We start from the raw sequence: 19,110 nt of genomic DNA on the forward strand, positions 1-19,110 counted from the left end.
TTCCTGAAGGCCATTAGTTCTTTTATCAAACCATAAGGTATTACTGCACCTAAACAAATCCCAAATTTCTGATGGTCTTTCCTAGCTGTGTTGTGTCATGGCATGGCAGGTCTCTCCTCTGCAGAGCACATTGTTGAAGAAAGAGAAAGCGGAATCCAGAAGTGCTCATGGGTCTGTATAGGCTTGATGTTTCTGATCCACATGCAGTTAGAGCTACCAAAGAATTCAAATACAGATTATAGCTGAAAGTGGAGACCATATGACATAGAGCAAGTCACCCAGTGTGACCTCTCAGTGCACTGGCCAAAGATAACTTTCCAATGGTTCTTCTCCAGTGCATGAGTGGCCTGAGCTGAAGGGTTTCCCTGTGACTGGGTTGAGCTGAAGTTCACCCCTGGAGAAAGGCATGTGTCTCTCCAGTTATTTTTGTGCTTCCTTGAGTGAGAGGGTAAGAATGCTCTGGTGCTTTCCCAGGGGGTGTAGTTAACTTGCATCCCTCAGAATACCAGAGTTGCACCTAGGTGTGGCTTGGTGGCGGCTGAGAGGAGCGGTCTGGCCATGAAAAATAGCCTCATGAGATGTCTTGAAAGTCTCTGTCCCTCTCCTGTTTAGTTTCCCCGATATACTTGGGGTTTTTTTTTTTAAAGCAACTTTGGGGCCATGACGGAGACCAGTAAGGATGCTTACCACTGCCCCCAACAGGTGCCTGGAGAAAAGGCTGAGAAGCCTCCTGGAAGTTCTGCCGCTGGCCTAATTGAGAATAAAGCTCCTCACAATCCCAGGTCCACTGCAGTTTGTGCTCCAGTTTTGGACTTGGTTGCCTTTGGCACTGGTAGAGTTTTTTTCCTCATGTGAAGGGTGATGGTTACTTCTCACTGCTTTGCAATGCACCTCACTTCTGCCCAGAAGCCCCCTATTGTGTTGAAGTAGTGAAACTCCTATTTCGGATCTGTCAGTGAGCCTCACTCCTACTCCGCAGCTCTGTGCCACGTTACAGGAAAAATGAAACTGGGAGGGCAAGGGTGGAAACGTCAGATTGAAATAACACCATAGTTTCAAGAAGGCTTTGGGTATTGGTTGGCAGTAAATTGCATGAAGTTGTGTCGGCCATAAGAATCTAAGAATTGCCATACTGGGTCTGACCGAAAGCCCTTCAGTCCCAGTATCCTGTTTCCAACGGTGGCCAATCCAAGGCACAAGTACCTGGCAGGAACCCAAAAAGTAGCAAGATGCCATCTTACCCCCAGGGATAAGCAGTGGCTTTCCTCAGGTTTATTGTAATAACAACTTATGAACTTTTCTTCCAGGAATTTGTCCAAACTTTTTTTTTTTTTAAACCAAGCTATACTAACTGCTTTTACCACATCCCCGTAGCACTGTCTTGGTGAGACTTCCAAGAGGAGACCTGTACTGCACTTTCACTCAAGGTCTTGGCATTTGTAGAGTGTTTTCTTGATCATCGCTGGGAAAGTCATGGTGTCGCCGTCTCTACAGGGAGCGTGCGCTCTGAAGTTGTGACAATTTGCATTGTAGCTTCCGTTCTCCTCATGTGAGATTTAGTCAGAGCCACTCCAGTGATTAAAAAGAAGAGGAACAGATTTCAGCCCAGTGAGATCAGTGAGGGTAGCAGGCATGCCACACACAGTCTGTCTAATTATTCCCTAGCTTAAAGGTTTCAGAATGAATTTTTTTTTGGGGGGGATGGGGCTTTAAACAAATTTCCCAACACAGTGAAGAAGCTTGCTCGGTATTGGAGGTGCTCGAGTGTCCATTTCACCCACAGAGCCTCTTGAAACAGCACCACTTTCAGCTGGGAATAACAGCAGTGAGGTATCTGGGCAGAGTTTTGTGTGGGGTAGGGGTCCCGAACTGTAATAGGGGATGCTACAGAGTAGGATTGAGGTACAAAGGTGGGTGTGGTTCTGCAGGATCACTGCAGCTCAGGATTGGGGTTTTCTTTGCCTTTCCTTGCTGCCTGCCATATGCAGGGGCGGAATCTCACAGGATATCCTGAGGTTATTTTGATATCTGTGTGTGCCAACATCAGCCTGGCACCAGAGGCTTGTCCTGTACAGTCTGTGTGGAGTGGAAGAGGTCCCCAGTTGGGCGGGGGATGGTTGAGCCTGGGTCCCCAGCGTTTCCTACACTTTGGCAGATGATATGCAGATAAGCCCACAGGAAAGTTGGCAGGTCAGGAAGTAGCTGGGTAATGGGATATAGGCCTTTTCACCGTCTGTATTTCAAGAGTAGGCAGTGTGAGTTAATCTTGATAGAGCACCCCCTACCCCCACCTGTTGGCACAGGCCTGGGAAAAAGTTTGTAAAGCCAGAGACATGTCTTTCTGCTAATACTTGTAATTCCTTTTTCTTCTGATAAATTTTAGGTCAGGGGAGTCTTGAAACATCTCTGTCTCCCAGACCCACCTGTATCTCTGATAAAACTCCCTAGATGTAGGTGTTGGGGGGGGGGGGGGTGGAATTTCTATGCAGGTCAGGGGCACCTTCATCTTTGTCTCTCTCAACCTGGCTTAGGACTTCACATTAGGAAGTATTTTGCTTGGGGGTGGAGAGTCACGCAGGTGTCTGACCTCATCTCAAAGTCATTTGTGGGGGGGGGGGGGGGGGAGGTGCTATTATCCCTGTCTGAGACATGATGAATCCCTTGAGTAATAACCCTCCCAGATAGATGAGGTTACTGGGCAGGGAAAGAGGCAGAAATGATCTTTCCTGAGAGTTCAGGTGAATTTCATATCTTCCATTTGGGAAAAGTGGGGTTACTTACCTGTAACTGAGGTTCTCCTTGGACAGCAGGATAAGTGAGATCATTAGGAATGTGCTTGAATTAAATGGATTAATTTTCCCTCACTGCTGGGGGGGAAGGGCTTTAGTGTAGAGCAGCAGTACTCAACCAAATCCTTGGGACAACACCCGGCCAGTCTGGTTTTCAAGATATCCGTAATAGATATGCATGAGAGAGATTTGCATGCAGTGCCCCAATTAGATCTCATACACGTTCATTGTGGGTATCCTGAAAACCTGATTGGCTGGGTGTGTCCCAAAGATGGATTGAAAACCCCTGGTGTAGAGAGAGAGGGAGGGATCTAGCATCTTTGGCAGTGGTTCTCAACCCAGTCCTTGGGGCATCCCCAGCCAGTCAGGTTTTCAGGTTGTCCACAATGAATATGCATGAGAGAGATGTGCATGGAGTGCCTCCATTGTATGTAAATCTATCTCATGTATATTCATGTTTGAATATCGTATGACTTTAACCGTCGACGTATAATTCCGACCGTGTGTTGGTTGTTCAATATTGAGAATCCACTGCAACAATAATCCTGGTGTATTTATTGTTATTGATATGTAGTTGAGAGGTATGCATGAGTGTGGGTGTATGTTTGAATTTTATAACAATGTGATTTGTTGTTATAATATTTAAATGAATTAATAAAGGTATTTATATGTTTCAATGATTTTTATTGACAGCATATCAAGTACAATAACAACTCTTTGGAAATTACATGGTAAGCCTGTGCTGTCTAACATTTTTATCTATGAACGTCCCCCCTTTCCCCCCCCTTTTCCCCCCACCCAGCCTACCCCCCTCCCCCTTTCCCTTTTAACTAAAATACAACAATGACATCATCAAGGAAGAGTATTGAGTTTGAGTTTAATTGGCAAGTAAGTTTCTCTTGGCTGACGGTTGCAGCGTATTCCAGAGTCTGCCCCATGTCTGTCGCAACCGCCTTCTGTCTTCTAGGTTCTGGGCGGAGACCGCGCATCTTTCCAGTTTAGATAAGTCAATCATCAATATTCTCCATTGGGTGATATTCGGTCCATTCCGGTCCATCCACCCATTTAAGATCACCTTTTTTCCAATCATAATCGCACGTTGCAGAAATCCACGGTATCCCGGCAACGCCGGCTTGGCATATTTGTATATTCCAAATAAGAGTAAGGGCTGTAGCTCTATCCTTCTGTGCCAGCATGTCCAGATTGCTTCAAGCACTTGTTTCCAGAAATGTTGCACTCTCTGACAGGCCCAAAACATATGTCCCAGAGTGGCCTTTGGCGCATCACACTTTAGGCAATTTCCAGTTGCTCCATACCCTGCTTTCTGGGCTCTGTGTGGTGAGATATGTAAACGGAGCACAAATTTGTATTGTAATTCCCAGTATCGCGTGAATGGCGATGTGTTGAGTATAGAAGTCAAATAATTTTGTATCATATTGTCTGTCACCTCCGCTGACAGATCTGCGGACCAGTCCTGTGCCCTCTTCTTGTAGTCTATGTCCTCTGTTGTGTCCAATAAATATCTGTGATGGTACCTTAGCGGTACTTCATTTTGAGATCCCAATGTTAAGGCTGTGCTCAATGTATCCTGAACATCTTCACACAAATTAATCCAGCCTACTGATGTAGCATAGTGTTTCACTTGAAGGTAGGCGAACACATCCGAGGCTGGCAATTTGTATTCTCTCTGCAAATCTGTGAAAGGACGCATTTGCCCTTCCACATTTATTAGTTGGTATAGGAATTGAATACCCTTTCCCCGCCAACGGGCAAACACTCCGGAAGTTGTTCCCGCCGGGAAGTCTGGGTTGTGGTATATTGGCAGAAACGGTGTAGAACTCGCTGAAAATCCATGCCGTCTGCATAGCCATCTCCACGTTGCTCTGGTTGATGTCAAAAACAAGTTCTTAGATATTTTAATGTCTGGGTTTTGTTTGCCTGTGATAAAGGTATTTATAAATATGTAAAACGGTTGTTTATATTTCAAATGTATATTCATTGTGGATATCCTGAAAACCATGCCCCAAGGGCAACATGGAAACACATATTTCCATGTTGTCCTTGGGGAACTTCCATGCGGAGTGGAGGAGTGGCCTAGTGGTTAGAGCACCAGTCTTGCAATCCAAAGGTGGCCTGTTCAAATCCCACTGCTGCTCCTTGTGATCTTGGGCAAGTCACTTAACCCTCCATTGCCTCAGTTACAAACTTAGATTGTGAGCCCTCCTGGGACAGAGAAATATCCAGAGTACCTGAATGTAACTCACCTTGAGCAACTACTGAAAAGGTGTGAGCAAAATCTAAATAATAAATATCCAGCTAGTCAGGTTTTCAGGATATCCCCAATGGATGTGCATGAGATATTGCATGCACTACTTCATTCTATGCAAAATATTGTGCACGTTCTTTGGGGATATCCTGAAAACCTGGCTAGTTGGTTATGTCCGTTATGTCCAGTGGACTGGGTTGAGAACTCCTGTTCTAGGTTTATGCAAACATTGGCACCCTGAGAGAGATTTTCAGAGAGGGAGAGGATGGCCGCAGGAAGGGTGATAAGCTAGTGCAATAGCTAATGGATGATCTGTGGCCTTTCACCTGACACAGGCTTAGGAAAGCAATGTTGGAGTAAGGGTGAATACAGGCATGTGAGCTCTTTGGTCAGAATTTGGTCTGATCCTTGGGACTCATGGAAATCACTGGAGGGGCCTGTCGCACACAGAGTGAGTGAAGAGGCTGTGTTTGTTTTTCTTTGAGTCTGGAGTGGGTAGCCTGCAGCACCTCTTGGCTTTAATAATACACACGCACTGCACCATTGTGCTTCACTCCCCCGCCCCCCCCTCCCACTTCTTATCTTTATGAAGCTGACATTGATTTTCTGGGGTGCAATAGATCTTCACGGGGTCATTAGTGGGGTGTAATGGAACTTCAGAAATGATTCCTTTCTAATGCTCGCGGGAGATTTACGGCGCTGTAAGCCACGCATCAAATAAAATTAACGAAACCCCAGGCAAACGGCACAGTAATCGGTGAGATGAATGGTCTGATGCAGCTGCGTAATGAAATCCGTTTTTTTTTCTCTGCTTTTGTGTTGAGGCGGTGCGGGGCCTCTTAAGGGAGAGAAGGAAAGCTGCAGGTGATGGGCTGGGGGAATCGGGAGGGTGGGAGCTTTGCAGCAGTCTGGACTGGGTGCGAGGAAGGAGAGAGTTAAAGGCCTGGCGCAGATAAGTCAGGAGCTTGGATAGAGCAGAGATCTCTCTTTCTCCAGTCTAATTAAAAGCCCTCTCTGTTCTCTGATTGGGTGACTCAGGAAGGGATGTGCACACCCTCCTATGATTGTATGTGTGCACGCCTGACTGCTGTGTGCACAAGAGGCTGCCTGCAGAGGGAAGAGGGGTGGCTCATGGCCTTTGATTTGGCTGGAGGAAGGGAGGAGACCTCTAATGAGGAGAATAGCATGAATATGGAATGTGCGCGTGTGTATGTGGGGGGGGGGTTAACAGTAGAAACTCCAGGTTCTTTCTGACTCTCAGGACAGCATGGTCATGAGTGTGTGTGTGTGTGTCTCTTGATTATAGATTATACCAGGGGCTTAGCCAGACCTCGAGGAGGGAGGGGGCCAGAGCCCAAGGTGGGGGCACATTTTGGTCACCACCTCGCCACTTCCCCCCCTTTGCCGTCGTACCTCCACTGCCGCCACTGTAAACATCCAGCGCTGGTCTCCGGTGACGGCGCATTGCTTGCCCTGCTCTCTCTTTCCCTCATGTCGGGCGCGCTCCTTTTAGTGAGATTGAACATGCTCAGTTTCACTAAAAGGAGCATGCCTGACGTGGGGGAAGAGAGAGCAGGGTAGGCAATGTGCCGTCGCCGGAGACCAGCGCTGGACGAAGTCTTCAGCTGGCAGGGGTTGGGGACCCTTGCCAGCCAGGGGCACAGAGCAAATTTTGGGGGGTCCAGGCCCCCGTGGCCCCACCTAGCTACACCACTGGATTATGCACTACCCCCCCTCCCTGAAATCTCATTCTCTGACATACCTTGAGCCTTATTCTCCAAGCTTTCCTCTACTTAACACAGAATAGGGGAGAGAAAGCCTATGTGAGTCGGGGCTGTAAACTGTCATCCTTCTTTCTCCCCCTCCCCTGAACACACATCCTTGCTTGTGCTCTAGCAACTCTCCCTGTGCAGCAAGGAAAGGGCCATTCACTATGCTCTGACTCTGCTCTCCCACATTTTTATTTTTTGATCTCTTGAGTTTGATACAGCTGTGCAAACAGAAGTGGTCACATTATTTACCCAGCAAGAAGGCCTGAGGCCTACCCGTGTGTGTGTGTGCGAACGTCTGGCCTTCATCCTAGCTCTGTATGTGTGTTCTTTTCCTGCTTGTATGTATTGATAGCTGATATAAACCTCCCTAACCCCAAATAGACCTGATTTTATTCTCTTGTGGGGCGGAGGCAGGAAGAGAGTGCACTGCACAGGTGATTTATTTATTTATTTAAAAAACTTATATACCACCTATAACTAGGTGGTTTCCATAAAAACATTCATATTCAACCACAAAAACATTACACAGCGTCAAACAGCAGACTTGTGTATAATTACCAAAACGCAGATACAAACAGTTTTGTTTTCAAAAATATATATTTTTTAAAACTGCTTACGGTCAGATCATCCCCGAAGCTGGTCAGACAGTTCTTTCCACAAGGAAATTCCAGCTGACACAAAAGCCGAAGCTCTTGTATCAGCATATCGCAGTTGCATTACTGCATCAACAGAAATACGCAGTTGATTCTGATCTTAACATATGTCTGGGACGGTACACCTGCAGTGCTTGCTTCAGATAAAACGGAGCAGATGCAAACGACGCCTGATGAACAATTGTCGGCGCCTTAAAATGAATTCTTTTTGTGCCACTGTAAGCCTTAGTGGAGTTGCTTAAGAGCAGGTGTCACGTGTGCTGCTGGCCCCACACGAGAGAGTTTAATGGTACAAATCCTGATGCTTAGTTCGGGTCTGATAGCAGGGTGAGTCCATGTACTGCGTCTCCAATTGGTTTGTGAGTCAGTGAAGACGGATGTGACTTTCTCTAGAAGTTTTATCAGAATTGATCAGACTTTTGACGAGGGAGAGGTGAGGCCTGGATACCTCGTGGTGCTTGGTCTTGCCCGCCCCACCCCTGCCACTGTTCTGCATTCTGAAATGCTCCCAATATGACCACTTACAGACTGGCTCACGCGTGTCCTTTCCATACAGCCAGGTTCACTTATTTATTGGGCTTTATTAACCTTATGAAGGGATTTATCCAAGGCAGTGTACAACAGGTACAGCATAACAATAGTAAAATGACCAATTATAAGCAGTAAACTTGGAGCTGGAAAATTGAACCCTAGTAATAGGGCTAACATGAAGCAGTACCAGAAATACAGACATAAATAATCCTATAACAGAAATATGATATGATTTGCACTCTGCTGACACCCTACTATAATAGGCAGCCTGGAAAAACATTCATACAACATAGATGTTTCATATGAAATAGTTGTGAAATAGGCAGGCATTAGAACATTCGGATAACACAGATAAGGTTCCAACGCTGTTTGTACAATTCATTGCATTTGTCTGAATGGGTCTTAGAGTACTTACCCCAAAGACCCTATAAACAGTGGCGTACCGAGGGCGGGGTGGTGGGGACGGTGCACGCTGCTGGAGGGGTGCAAGGAGCAGCCGCGCGGCTGTCAACTCCGTTGGTTCCCTGCTCCCTCTGCTGTTACTTCCTGTTCCGGAGCAGAGGGAGCAGGGAACCAGCGGAGTCGACAGCCGCGTGGCTGCTCCCAGCACCCCAGCAGATAAGAAGTATGCACCCGGGGGGGGGGGGGGGGGGGGGGCTTGGAGATGATGTGCCGGGGGGGGGGGGGGGGGGGGGGGAGGTGGCAGCCAACCAAGAAACGCCACTGCCTATAAATGGTAAAGTGTGCAGCCAGGGTCAGGAGGCTGCAGTGCTTCACCTATTATACTATCTAAAGTTTGGGGGGGGGAGGTGAGAGGGTTGGACAGGTGAAACCCATGACCTCCAGTGCCATTGTTTCATGTCTCCTTTGTCCTTCTGTTTGTAATTCAGTAAGAATAGAGTTTAATTTGCTCCTGGTTGGGACTGGGAGGCTGATCAAAGCATCTTATGGGAAGATGATTTGGTCTCTGGCTCTAATGGTCTTCTTTTCACCCCTCTTGCAGGAGGGAAAAAACCTGGAAGCCAAGAAGGATTGTTGGAGATGGTGGCTGTGGATTAGGGAGCACACTCGGAGAGCAAGCATTCTTCTCAAAGCTGATCTGGACTCCTGCAGAAGAAAGGGAAGAGAAGGCCATGTGATGCCAGCAGGACTGTGGGGCTCAGCTGGCCTGGAAGTTCACTAAACTGGATTAAAAGTTGTGGCATGCTGGAGCTGTTTCACAGCTGACGAGGGGGCAAATTGGATGCCTATAAATGACCCTCCTGGAGCTTTGACTAGTGCTTTTCATATTTATATATTTTTTTGTGTACTGTATCTGGTTTTACCATTCACATGTGAACGCCTTCTGCCCTCTCCCCCGCTCCAGGACTCGGTCAGTGACTGGGTATGGCAAGCAACAGTGGCTCTTGTCCAACGGCGGGGGGTGGGCATCTCAGTGGATATTCTGTTCCTCACTACGCTTTCTTTTTCCCGCACATGCTGGGGGGGCTCTCTCCGCCAGGGTCGCTGGCCAGTGTGCAACACCAGCTCCCTGTGAGTGGCTACAGCACCCCATCACCAGCAAGTAAGTGTCTTTTGTGCTTTGATCTATGAGGGGGGGGGGGACAAGAGTATGATGTCATGGTTGGGTATCATAATGTATAAAAAACAAAAGCAGATACCTTTTAACGTAACCTGGTTTTGAACCTGCACCTAGTCTGTTCTTCCTACATTTCGTTGACTGTTGGAAGCATGTTTTCCTGGATGATGCGTACGTTTGAATGGTGACATGGGGGGTGGTTTGACGTGGATTGATGTGATGTCTGGTTATGTGAGAGTTCGTGCCTTTGTGTTTTGTAACATATATCCGAGTTAGCACTGTGGTGAACAGTACCGCTGCAAGGCTGGGGTTTTTCTAAAGAATATTAGAGTTAGTTATTTCTGGTGACGGTTTGTGGCTGTGAGTCACTCTGGATGCAGTTCAAGGAGGGGGGGGATCCCAGCAGGAAGGGAGACTTCCCTGTACTGTATCCAGTGCAGGACAGAGGGGGGTTTCAGACTTTGCAAAGGGACGCGTTTCCTCACTGAGCGTGCTGTGGTACTGAGAGAGCAGCTGCGATCTTTCTCGTGTACGCTCACCCTGTAGAAGACGCCGTTTTTCAGTCTTTGCCTCCTGTTGTAGAAACATGGAACTTCCTCAGCAGTTCAGCACTTTATAATTGTCAAATCCTTTTTCCACGGATGTATGAGTGAGGCCAGGTATAGAGTGTGTGGTTTGGGAATGGGTCAGAACCTCTCCTTTCATTTAAAATATGCGTTGCTGGGCCCTTTGGGTTGTTGTTCAGGGCAGTTGGCTGGACCTCCGGCACAGCTCTGCAGCTCTTTGTGCTGTGGCGAGGCGCCTCCCCACCACCTACAATGACTGAACCCCTGGAGCTGTTCTGACATATCTGTACTGGATACTTTTTTTTTTTTCCTGCTTGTTGATTCTCCAGTGCCTGTGCTATAAAAATAGAGGCTTAGAAAACAAAAGACTTGACATGGAAAAACAGAGCACTTAAGAGCAGCAACACAGGGAACCGAGTGCCCTAGTACTCCAGGAGGAGGAGGAGGAGGAGGAGAGCAGGGCAGGGCACTGCTGCCTCTCTTCTCCTCCCCACACCAGGTGAGGCTGCAGGGATTGAAGCCTGAGCCTTAATATTTCTAATGATCTACATTGTATGCAGGGGAGTAGCCAGACTTCAGCGGGAAGGGGGTCCAGAGCCTGAGGTGAGGGGGCACATTTTAGCCCCCCCCCCCTGCTGACGCCACCAACAACTTTGACCCCCCCCCCATGCCGACGATGACCCTCGACCCCTCCCCCGCCGCCGCCTACCTTTGCTGGCGGGGAACCCCAACCCCTGCCAGCCGAGGTCCTCTTCTTCCGGCGCAAGGCTTCGTTCTGTTTCTGTGAGTCTGACGTCGTGCAGGACGTCAGACTCACAGAAATAGAACGAAGCCTTGCCCCAGAAGAAGAGGCCCTTGATTGGCGGGGGTTGGGGTCCCCCGCCAGCAAAGGTAGGCGACAGCGGGTTGGCGGCGGGAGGGGGGGGTCGAGAGGGTCGTCGGCAGGGCCAAATCTACGGGGGCCCAGGCCCACGTCGCCACGCCACTGATTGTATGGCTTGCCTTTCAGCACAATTTTGAATAGGTTGTAAACTGTGCAGGCAACTACTTCTGGGGGCCTGGCAGCACAATTTTGGCATCTGAACTGGGTGTCTGCTTCCAAAGGGGCAAGGAACCAGGTGTTTATTACTACTCCCAGTGCCTTTCAACTGCATTTTGGGTAAATGTAGGCCACAGGGAGGTAAAGGGCCTGATTCAGTAAATGGTGCTGGAAAGATCCATATTAAAATCCGCACCAAGCGCCCTTTATAGAAAAGCAACGTGGTGTCAAGCCCAGTGCCCAGGAAGGACTTACAATGCCGAAACCTGGTGTAAATCCTGGCATGCAAGTTGGGCGTGCAACCTACGTATTCTATAACGCTGCCTAAATTGTTGGGATGCCCCTGACCTGTGAGACACTTTGGGCACACAGCGTTTATTTATTTAGATTTTGCTCACACCTTTTTCAGTAGTAGCTCAAGGTGAGTTACATTCAGGTACTCTGGATATTTTTCTGTCCCAGGAGGGCTGACAATCTAAGTTTGTACCTGAGGCAATGGAGGGTTAAGTGAGTTGCCCAAGATCACAAGGAGCAGCAGCGGGATTTGAACTGGCCACCTCTGGATTGCAAGACTGGTGCTCTAACCACTAGGCCTGTACCCTTTTATCCCCACCTCTTTAATTCCATTTAGTTGTTCTGTTTGTCCTATTTAGAGTGTGAGCTCTTTGAGCAGGGACTGTCTTTTCATGTATGGTGTACAGCGCTGCGTATGCCTTGTAGTGCTATAGAAGTGATAAGTAGTAGTAGTAGGCCACCCCTCCACTCTACTGGAGCGTTATAGAATACCACGTAGGCAGATGCACAGATAAGGCTAAATTAGTGCCAATAAGTAATTGCTCATTAATTGTGTACGCCTCTGCCCTGAACTCCCAAATTTGGGTGACCTATATAGAATCTGTAGGACAGTAACACACCTATGGTCACATACAGAGTTGATGACAGAATTAATTTATTCTGAAATCTATTGACCACGCTAGTTCCAGTATGAGGTTCAAGACCGTTTACAAAAAGAAAACTCAGAACAACATGAGGAGCTACACCGTTAAAATAAAATTTGTCAATTAAAAATGCCTTCAACTTTTTCGCAGTTGAACTCTGAACGAATACTGAGAGGAAGCGCATTGCAAAACGTAATATCTTGGAAAGAGGCCATAGCCTTGAAATGACGTTTCCATCGAACACCAGTAAAAGCAGGAAGTTAACATAAAATTATTTCTTAGATGGGAAGAAAGACAAAATTAAATCTGAAAAATATGAAATGAACAAACTACCATTTAAAGCACGAAAAATTAAGCAAGCTGATTTAAAAATAATACAAGTCCTAAGAGGAAGCTGGTGTAATTTTCTGTCATATTTTTCCAACAGAAAAACCAAATGTACAGCGGTATTTGAATCATCTGCAATTTATATAAAAGTTTGCCTCTTCTCAACATAAAGGGAATTTCAATAGTCCAAATGAGACAATACCATCATCTGGACCAGAACTGAAAAATGTGACTCTGATAAATAGGGCCTAAGTGGTCACAATTGCCTCATACGATAGAAAGTTCACCTCCCATAGATTTTTTTTTTTTAAATTTGAGATTTATAAACAAGCGAAGAATCTAGAATTACACCTAAAACCTTGACTCTCTTGCCATGGGGAGACTAAGATATCTCATAACTTGTCCCGAGACCACTCAGCGTTGGTGAAGGGAGATGGGTCTTGAACTCATATCCCGCAACTTCTCTTCACCTCTTATCAAGTGCTGTAAAGATCCTCTGCCCCTCCCTTGGGTTTTCCTTGGTTCAGATGTGATCTATTGAGTAGTAGGGGATTTTTGTTACATGAGGATTTCCCTGGTTGGAGGAAGCAGTGCCGTAGCGAGGGCTAATGGCACCCGGGGCGGCTTGCCGCTGCACACCCCCCCCCCCCCCGGGGGCAGCACGGCATGACCCCCCCCCCCCCCCCCGGAGCGCAACACCCCCCTCCCGGACCGCATTCTTACCTGCGGGAGGGCCGATCCGCCCCGAGTGCACGTCACTCGGAGCTGCGTCGGCCCCGCTGGTTCCCTGCTCTCTCTGCCCCGGAACAGGAAGTAACCTGCTCCGGGGCAGAGGGAGCAGGGAACCAGTGGGGACAGCACCCCCGAGCACGTGCACCCGGGGTGGACTGCCCCTCCCGCCCCCCCCCCTTCCTAAGCCACTGGGAGGAAGTGATCTGCACAGCTGGCCTGTCTCCAGCCCAGGCCCCTTCCTCCTGTCTGAGGCAGTGTCCTATGGCTGCACTGTTTAACCTTGTCAGGAGCTGACCTGGGATTTACAGGAGTGTGGGTCTGTAATTCTTTGCTTTATCCCCTCCCCCTCTTCTCTTAACTCCATCCACAGTGGATGTTGGTTGTCCCCTGTTTAAAAGGGTGGTGGATGCCTGGAATGCCCTCCTGCTGGAGACAAAAACCAGTGCTGGAATAGAAAAAGGAACTGGAATAAACAGACAATCCCTATATAGCAGGGTTCCCAAACCTACAATGAATATGCATAAGAGAGATCTGCATACCAAGGGGGGTGGGGGAGGGGAACAACCTGCACAGGGTGCCAGTGATAAATCCAACCACCTTTACTGGATGTGTGGACATGGGTGTGCCAGGCTGATCTTTTCTCTGCTATCATTTTGCTGTGCTCCTGGATTTATTGAGATTTACAGGCCCAGAATTCATGTGGGTCTTGTTGATTCTGTTAACACCCCACCAAAGCAAGAGGGTAATCCACCTCCCTCCTGGGGTCAGAACATGAGTGGAGATGGAAGCTTGATTTAAATTTCCCTATTACATGCGTCCCTGGCTCTGTTCTGGGCTTGCTGCTTTGACTGCATTGCTGTGGTGGCTTACTGCCTCCTCCTGAATAATTCCAGACCCAGCTATTTCTGGGGGCTGCAGTTGGTCAGTGTGCAAATGAAGCCAAGCTGTGATGAGCGCCCCTTCCCACTTCTTTGGGTTAGAGGCAGTGAGGGGGTGAGACTAATAGATCTGTGTGCCCTTTGTACTGGGAACTGGTGAGCATTGCAGCTAATGTACATATATACTGGACGAATATTGGACTATAATGCCCACAAGTGTGAAGGTGGTTATTGAGGTAGCATGCCCTTATTTTAAAACACCCACCCTTTTTGAAGTTCTGTTTCTGCTGCTCCCTGTCACACTAGGACAGGAGAAACTTCTTAATGTGCCTTGTCTTCCTTCCCTGTGCATCGTGATCTGGCACTAGTTGTGAAATAAGGGACACACGGGTGGGGTGGGGAGGAAGGAAGTCTTCCAAAGGAGGTGGAAAGGGATTTTGGATTTTGCTTACCCTGAACTACAACTGGAAAAGTGTAACTTACAATTTAGGTACTTGTAGGCACGTGCCCTGGAAGTTTATACTTGAGGCAGCGGAGGGTTAAGTGACTTGTCCAAGACCGTAAGGAACAGCAGTGGGATTTGAACCTGGTTCTTGGCCCATTGCTGTAACCATTAGGGTGAATCTGTGGTGGTAAAAGCAGCACCAGTGCAAGGTACCGGCTCCAGTCCATCATCCATCTATGCCAGGCTGTGGAGAAAGGTGGATGGGATCCATGGGGAAGGTCACGAAGGGGTGCCTGTCACTGCCCTTATTGGGTTCTGGTTGATTGATGTGATAGTTTTAAAAATCAGATTGGTAATTAAAACATTAAAAAAATGTTTGCTTCCTTTTTTTGAAGATTTATATTTAAAAGGGTCATGGATTTGATAAACTGCTTTTCTGTGGTACAACCAAAGCCGTTTATTACTTTCTCTGGCCCTAGGGGGCTCACTATCTAAGTTTTGCATCAGGGACAATGGAAGGTTACATGATTTGTGCAGGATCACAAGGAGGAACAGTGGCAATTGAAACCAGGTCCTCAAGTTCTCGGACCACTGTACTAACCGTTAAGCTGTTTCTCTCCCTGGTCCCACAGTTGTGCATCTGAGTCTCAAATATGGGTTTTGCTGTGCTTCATCAGAGGCCCCAGACAGGCATCACTTTTTTTTTTTAATTTAAATAAATGTGAAGTCAAAGGTTTTCAAATCACACGTGGATCCCTACTGCTGAGGCCTCTTTTCTTAGGATCTACAGTGAGTTAAGCCCCAAATGTAGCCTGTGCTTGGCTCAGATGACTGTGCTTCCTTAGTGCCTGTGTGCTCCCAGTATCACATCTCAGGCACGCCCCAAACCAACCTGCCAAAAGAGCAGTGTAGTAACATCTTCTACCACCTGCAGCAGTGCCCAACCAACCCTCAGCCCTCCCTATGGTGGACAGCAGGGGTTCATGCCGGCTTATGCCTACTGAGAGTGTGAGAGATATAGAGTGTGAAGAAAGTCGACCCAGTGGTGGCAATGAACTCTCTCTGCTTCAGGGAAGGAGGGGAGAGAGTGTGCAGCTGTCTCCCTAGTGTTTGTATGCAATTCACATTGCTGTAGGCAAATGTGAAACCCCTGCAGTAAGTTGTCTTTGTCTGCTGCTGCTGCCATTAATGATAAATACCCTGTATTAGGTACTATTTTCTTCTGCTCTGTGGACAAAGGGGGTTAAATTGGTTGAGGTGGGGTCAGAGACCCCCTAGTCTCAGATGATAAACCCAGGAAAGCAGAGGAGGCTTGAGGTGGGAATAAGAGGGTGATGATAAACACCAGCGAGGTTCCACCCTGGCAGCCAGGGGGAGTAGTGCATTTTCCTCTACAGAGCACCCTGTTGGGAGAGGAATAAAGATGTCTAGCCTTATAACTCACAAGGAATAAATGATGAAGTTAGTGGGTGGCAGGAGCCAGGCTCTTACTGTATGTCATTTTCTTCATGAACTGCCCAAAATGAATCCTAAGCCTCTAATCTGAGCTGTACTGCTGGGGCTTTCACCCAGCCCCTCATCCTTGCATCCCTTTGACACGAAGTTAAAGATTAATCTTAGCTTGCTTCTTTTCCTGACTTCCTTGCAGAACGGATGGGAAAAGGCCCATTAGGGCTGGGCAGCCCTCTATCATCCTGTCAGGGAGGACTTTTTTTTTTGGGGGGGGGGGGGGGGGGGAAGGATGCAGATTTTAGGGGAAAGACAGATCTGGTTGGAATTTGCTCTTTAGAAGCAGAGCTGATCAGGATAAATGATCTGCTTTTGAAGTGTGCAGACGGGAGGTGGGGGAAGGGGAGGGGAGGGAGACAAAGAAAGGAATATTTTTGATCTGAGGGTCTTTTAAAAACCAAAAAAAAAAAGAGAGAAAAGCAAGTATGTATGGAGAGGGGGTGGTGGTGGTGTATAATGCATCACAATGGGACAGAAAATGCTTGAGGGGCACCTGGGGAAAAGGGGTGGGGGCTCTGGTTGCTGATGAGTTAAATATTACCCAGGGGGAGGGGATTTTCAGAAAGACATGCTGAGCTTTTACATTTCTGAAGGGGAGATATAAGATTCCCTCCCCTGGGCATCCTGAAGGTTTTGATGACAGCAGCAGATCACTCCAATGTGCAATGGCTCCTGTAGGGAGACCCTTGCTTAGGCACTGGGATAATCTGAGGGGCCCAGCATGTCCCTTCCAAGTTGGGAAGCAAGACCTGGTCTCTTGATTTTAATAACAGGACTGCTGTGCTTCCCACTCCCAAAGGACGGGCAGGGTAGTGGATGAGAGGGTGATTGGGGTGGGAGAGGATACATCTAACCCAGGATTTCAGGAATGGAGAGGGGGAGGGGGAGAAGACACATGAAAATAGACCATAGTCATGTGGTTGCCACATTTTAATACTGTAATACCTTGCTTGACTAGCTGCTGGGAATTACACCCCCAGGTCAAAACAAAATGAGCAGATCGAAGTAGAAGATAGAAGTAGGGGGACTACTTATCAGAACTCTGAGCTGGGCTCTAATCTCAGCTCTGTCACTTTATCTTCCTGTGCCCTGTAATGCACTGTTTCTGCTGGTGCCCTGTGTGCGAACGCTGAATAATGCTCCCGAGACCTATGCTCTGGAAGTGGCTGCATGCACGTTACTGATATCATTGAGTCTGCTATGCTTTCTGGATGAGAGATTCTGTGTGAATGAAAATAATTGTTAATGAGTTAAACCCTTATTTGTGTGGACAGGGGAAAGGGGGCTTAGCAATGGTGGGCTGCTTTTTCTGTAAAGTAAACAACCAACCACCAAGCTCAAACTACAAACAGTGCTACAGTGTCAATGCACTAATGTGGTGGGGGTGGGGGGGGAGGGGAGGTTATTAGTAAGGCATTAGGGGCCTCTGCGCCTAAGGTGCATATTTTGGTTTGTATATGGGCTGCTGTGTTGCCGATCTGTGCCACACACCTCAGGAGGAGAGAGAAGGCTGGCCAGGGCTGCTCTTATCTTATCAGACAAATTCACACTTGGGCTTAGAAGGTTCTGCCTCCTGCAGATTAACTCTTAAGAGCTTCTCCCTTTCTCATCCATAGCTCTGGCATATCTCTTACGTTTTGCATTAAAATGTTTAAAGCACCCCCTCCCCTTTTGATATTGGGGATAGTTGTGTAAAACCATATTTTTGGTTGTAGCACCTCCACTTTTGCACAAACTTCCCTAACAGATGCGAGCAGAATTAGAATGTTTCCATTTAATACTCCCCATCAAAAAGGAATATTCACATTGTAGTGTGATCTCAGACAAAAAGTCTTTCCGTCATTATCTTTGTTGTGGACAACACAAAACTCTGTTGAAAACACATGCAAACTAAAACAGAACTAACCCCCAGGACTCAAACAGCAGCAATCCTAGGTATGAAAAGGTAGCCCAGTGCAAATTAGACTTGACCTCAAAAAGCAGTACAAGACCTACTGGGAAAACAGAAACCTCATCTTGGCCCCATATACAGAACTTGGACAGGCCCTCAGCAAATACAGAATAAGGGACTACAAATTAGACTGAGAAATAGAAATATACAGACAAAACTGAGCTGGAAACCCAAGAAGCCAGTGTAGCACTGGAGAGATAGAAACAGAAATGCATTTCCTCCTGTACCCTGCAAAGTAAGAGATAAGATGCACATCCCAAACCTTAACAGAGAAAATTAGACTTTCCATAAAAGAATGAGCAGGACACACTCTGTATAATGCTGGAGGAACAGCACAATCTGTCACTGGGCCAGAAATGTAAGCTGAGCACAGAGAAAATATAGACCAGCACCAGAACCCAGGAGCTGTCCTGTCTGTATTTTTTATTATTGCATTATCTTATGCTTTTAATATATTTACTTTTGTTTTTGTATTTTTTTTTTTGCGTTTTAAGTTTGTTTTTGCTTCCCCTGCCTTGTGTTTATGATGTATACTGCTTCGGGTGGTAGTTCCAAAATGCTTGAAATAAATGGTATATTATTTCTTTTATATCTATATTTTCTTTTGTATTTTAAACTCGAGCATAGCTAAATTGTCAGGCCAGGAAAGTTTCCTGAATCTGAGAGCAAAACTTGTCAGATCATAAAAATCTGAGTCAAATCAGGAAGGGAAAGTTTTTCCCAGGAAAGCTAAGTGGTGGCAGATGTAATTTGGGTTGGTGGAAGGTTACTGACCCCTGCTGCTGTCTGTTTGAGTTCTGCTTTACAGCACCCTGGCAGAGGCCTGTCCTCCCCCCCCCCCCCCCCCAATTTCTTTGAGCTGGCTGTGAAATATGTGCAGCCCTAAACCTGGAGAGAGAGGTTTCTAGTCCCTGTCATAAACATTTCCTGGTATTACATTACACATGTTCTTAAGTTTTGCAATTACCCATTTGGGTTTTGTGCGGATTACAGCTGAAGAGATCCAGCAATTTCAAGAGCATAATCATGATAAAACAATAAAAATATAATATTACAAAGGACAGTTCATACAACCAACCAACCAGTTAAGAATTGCTTAAACAGACACGTTTTCAGTGCTTTCCTAAAATGAAAA

General features: G+C 47.1%; 1 protein-coding gene across 3 annotated transcripts in view; it reads left to right on the forward strand.

Annotated features, from left to right (window-relative positions):
• The window catches only part of RARA (retinoic acid receptor alpha), a 171,446-nt gene that overhangs the window by 59,812 nt on the left and 92,524 nt on the right, over positions 1-19,110 (forward strand). For 2 of the 3 annotated variants that reach the window (XM_030220664.1, XM_030220663.1), the window contains exon 2: positions 9,015-9,575. In XM_030220664.1, the coding sequence (XP_030076524.1) occupies positions 9,398-9,575 (178 nt within the window). In that variant the 5' untranslated portion in view covers positions 9,015-9,397. Of the gene's footprint in view, positions 1-9,014; positions 9,576-19,110 lie in introns of those variants that run through there. The other variant, XM_030220667.1, reaches the window with a different exon arrangement.

The sequence above is a fragment of the Microcaecilia unicolor genome, chromosome 12 (assembly GCF_901765095.1).
Source record: "Microcaecilia unicolor chromosome 12, aMicUni1.1, whole genome shotgun sequence".
NCBI lineage: Eukaryota > Metazoa > Chordata > Amphibia > Gymnophiona > Siphonopidae > Microcaecilia > Microcaecilia unicolor.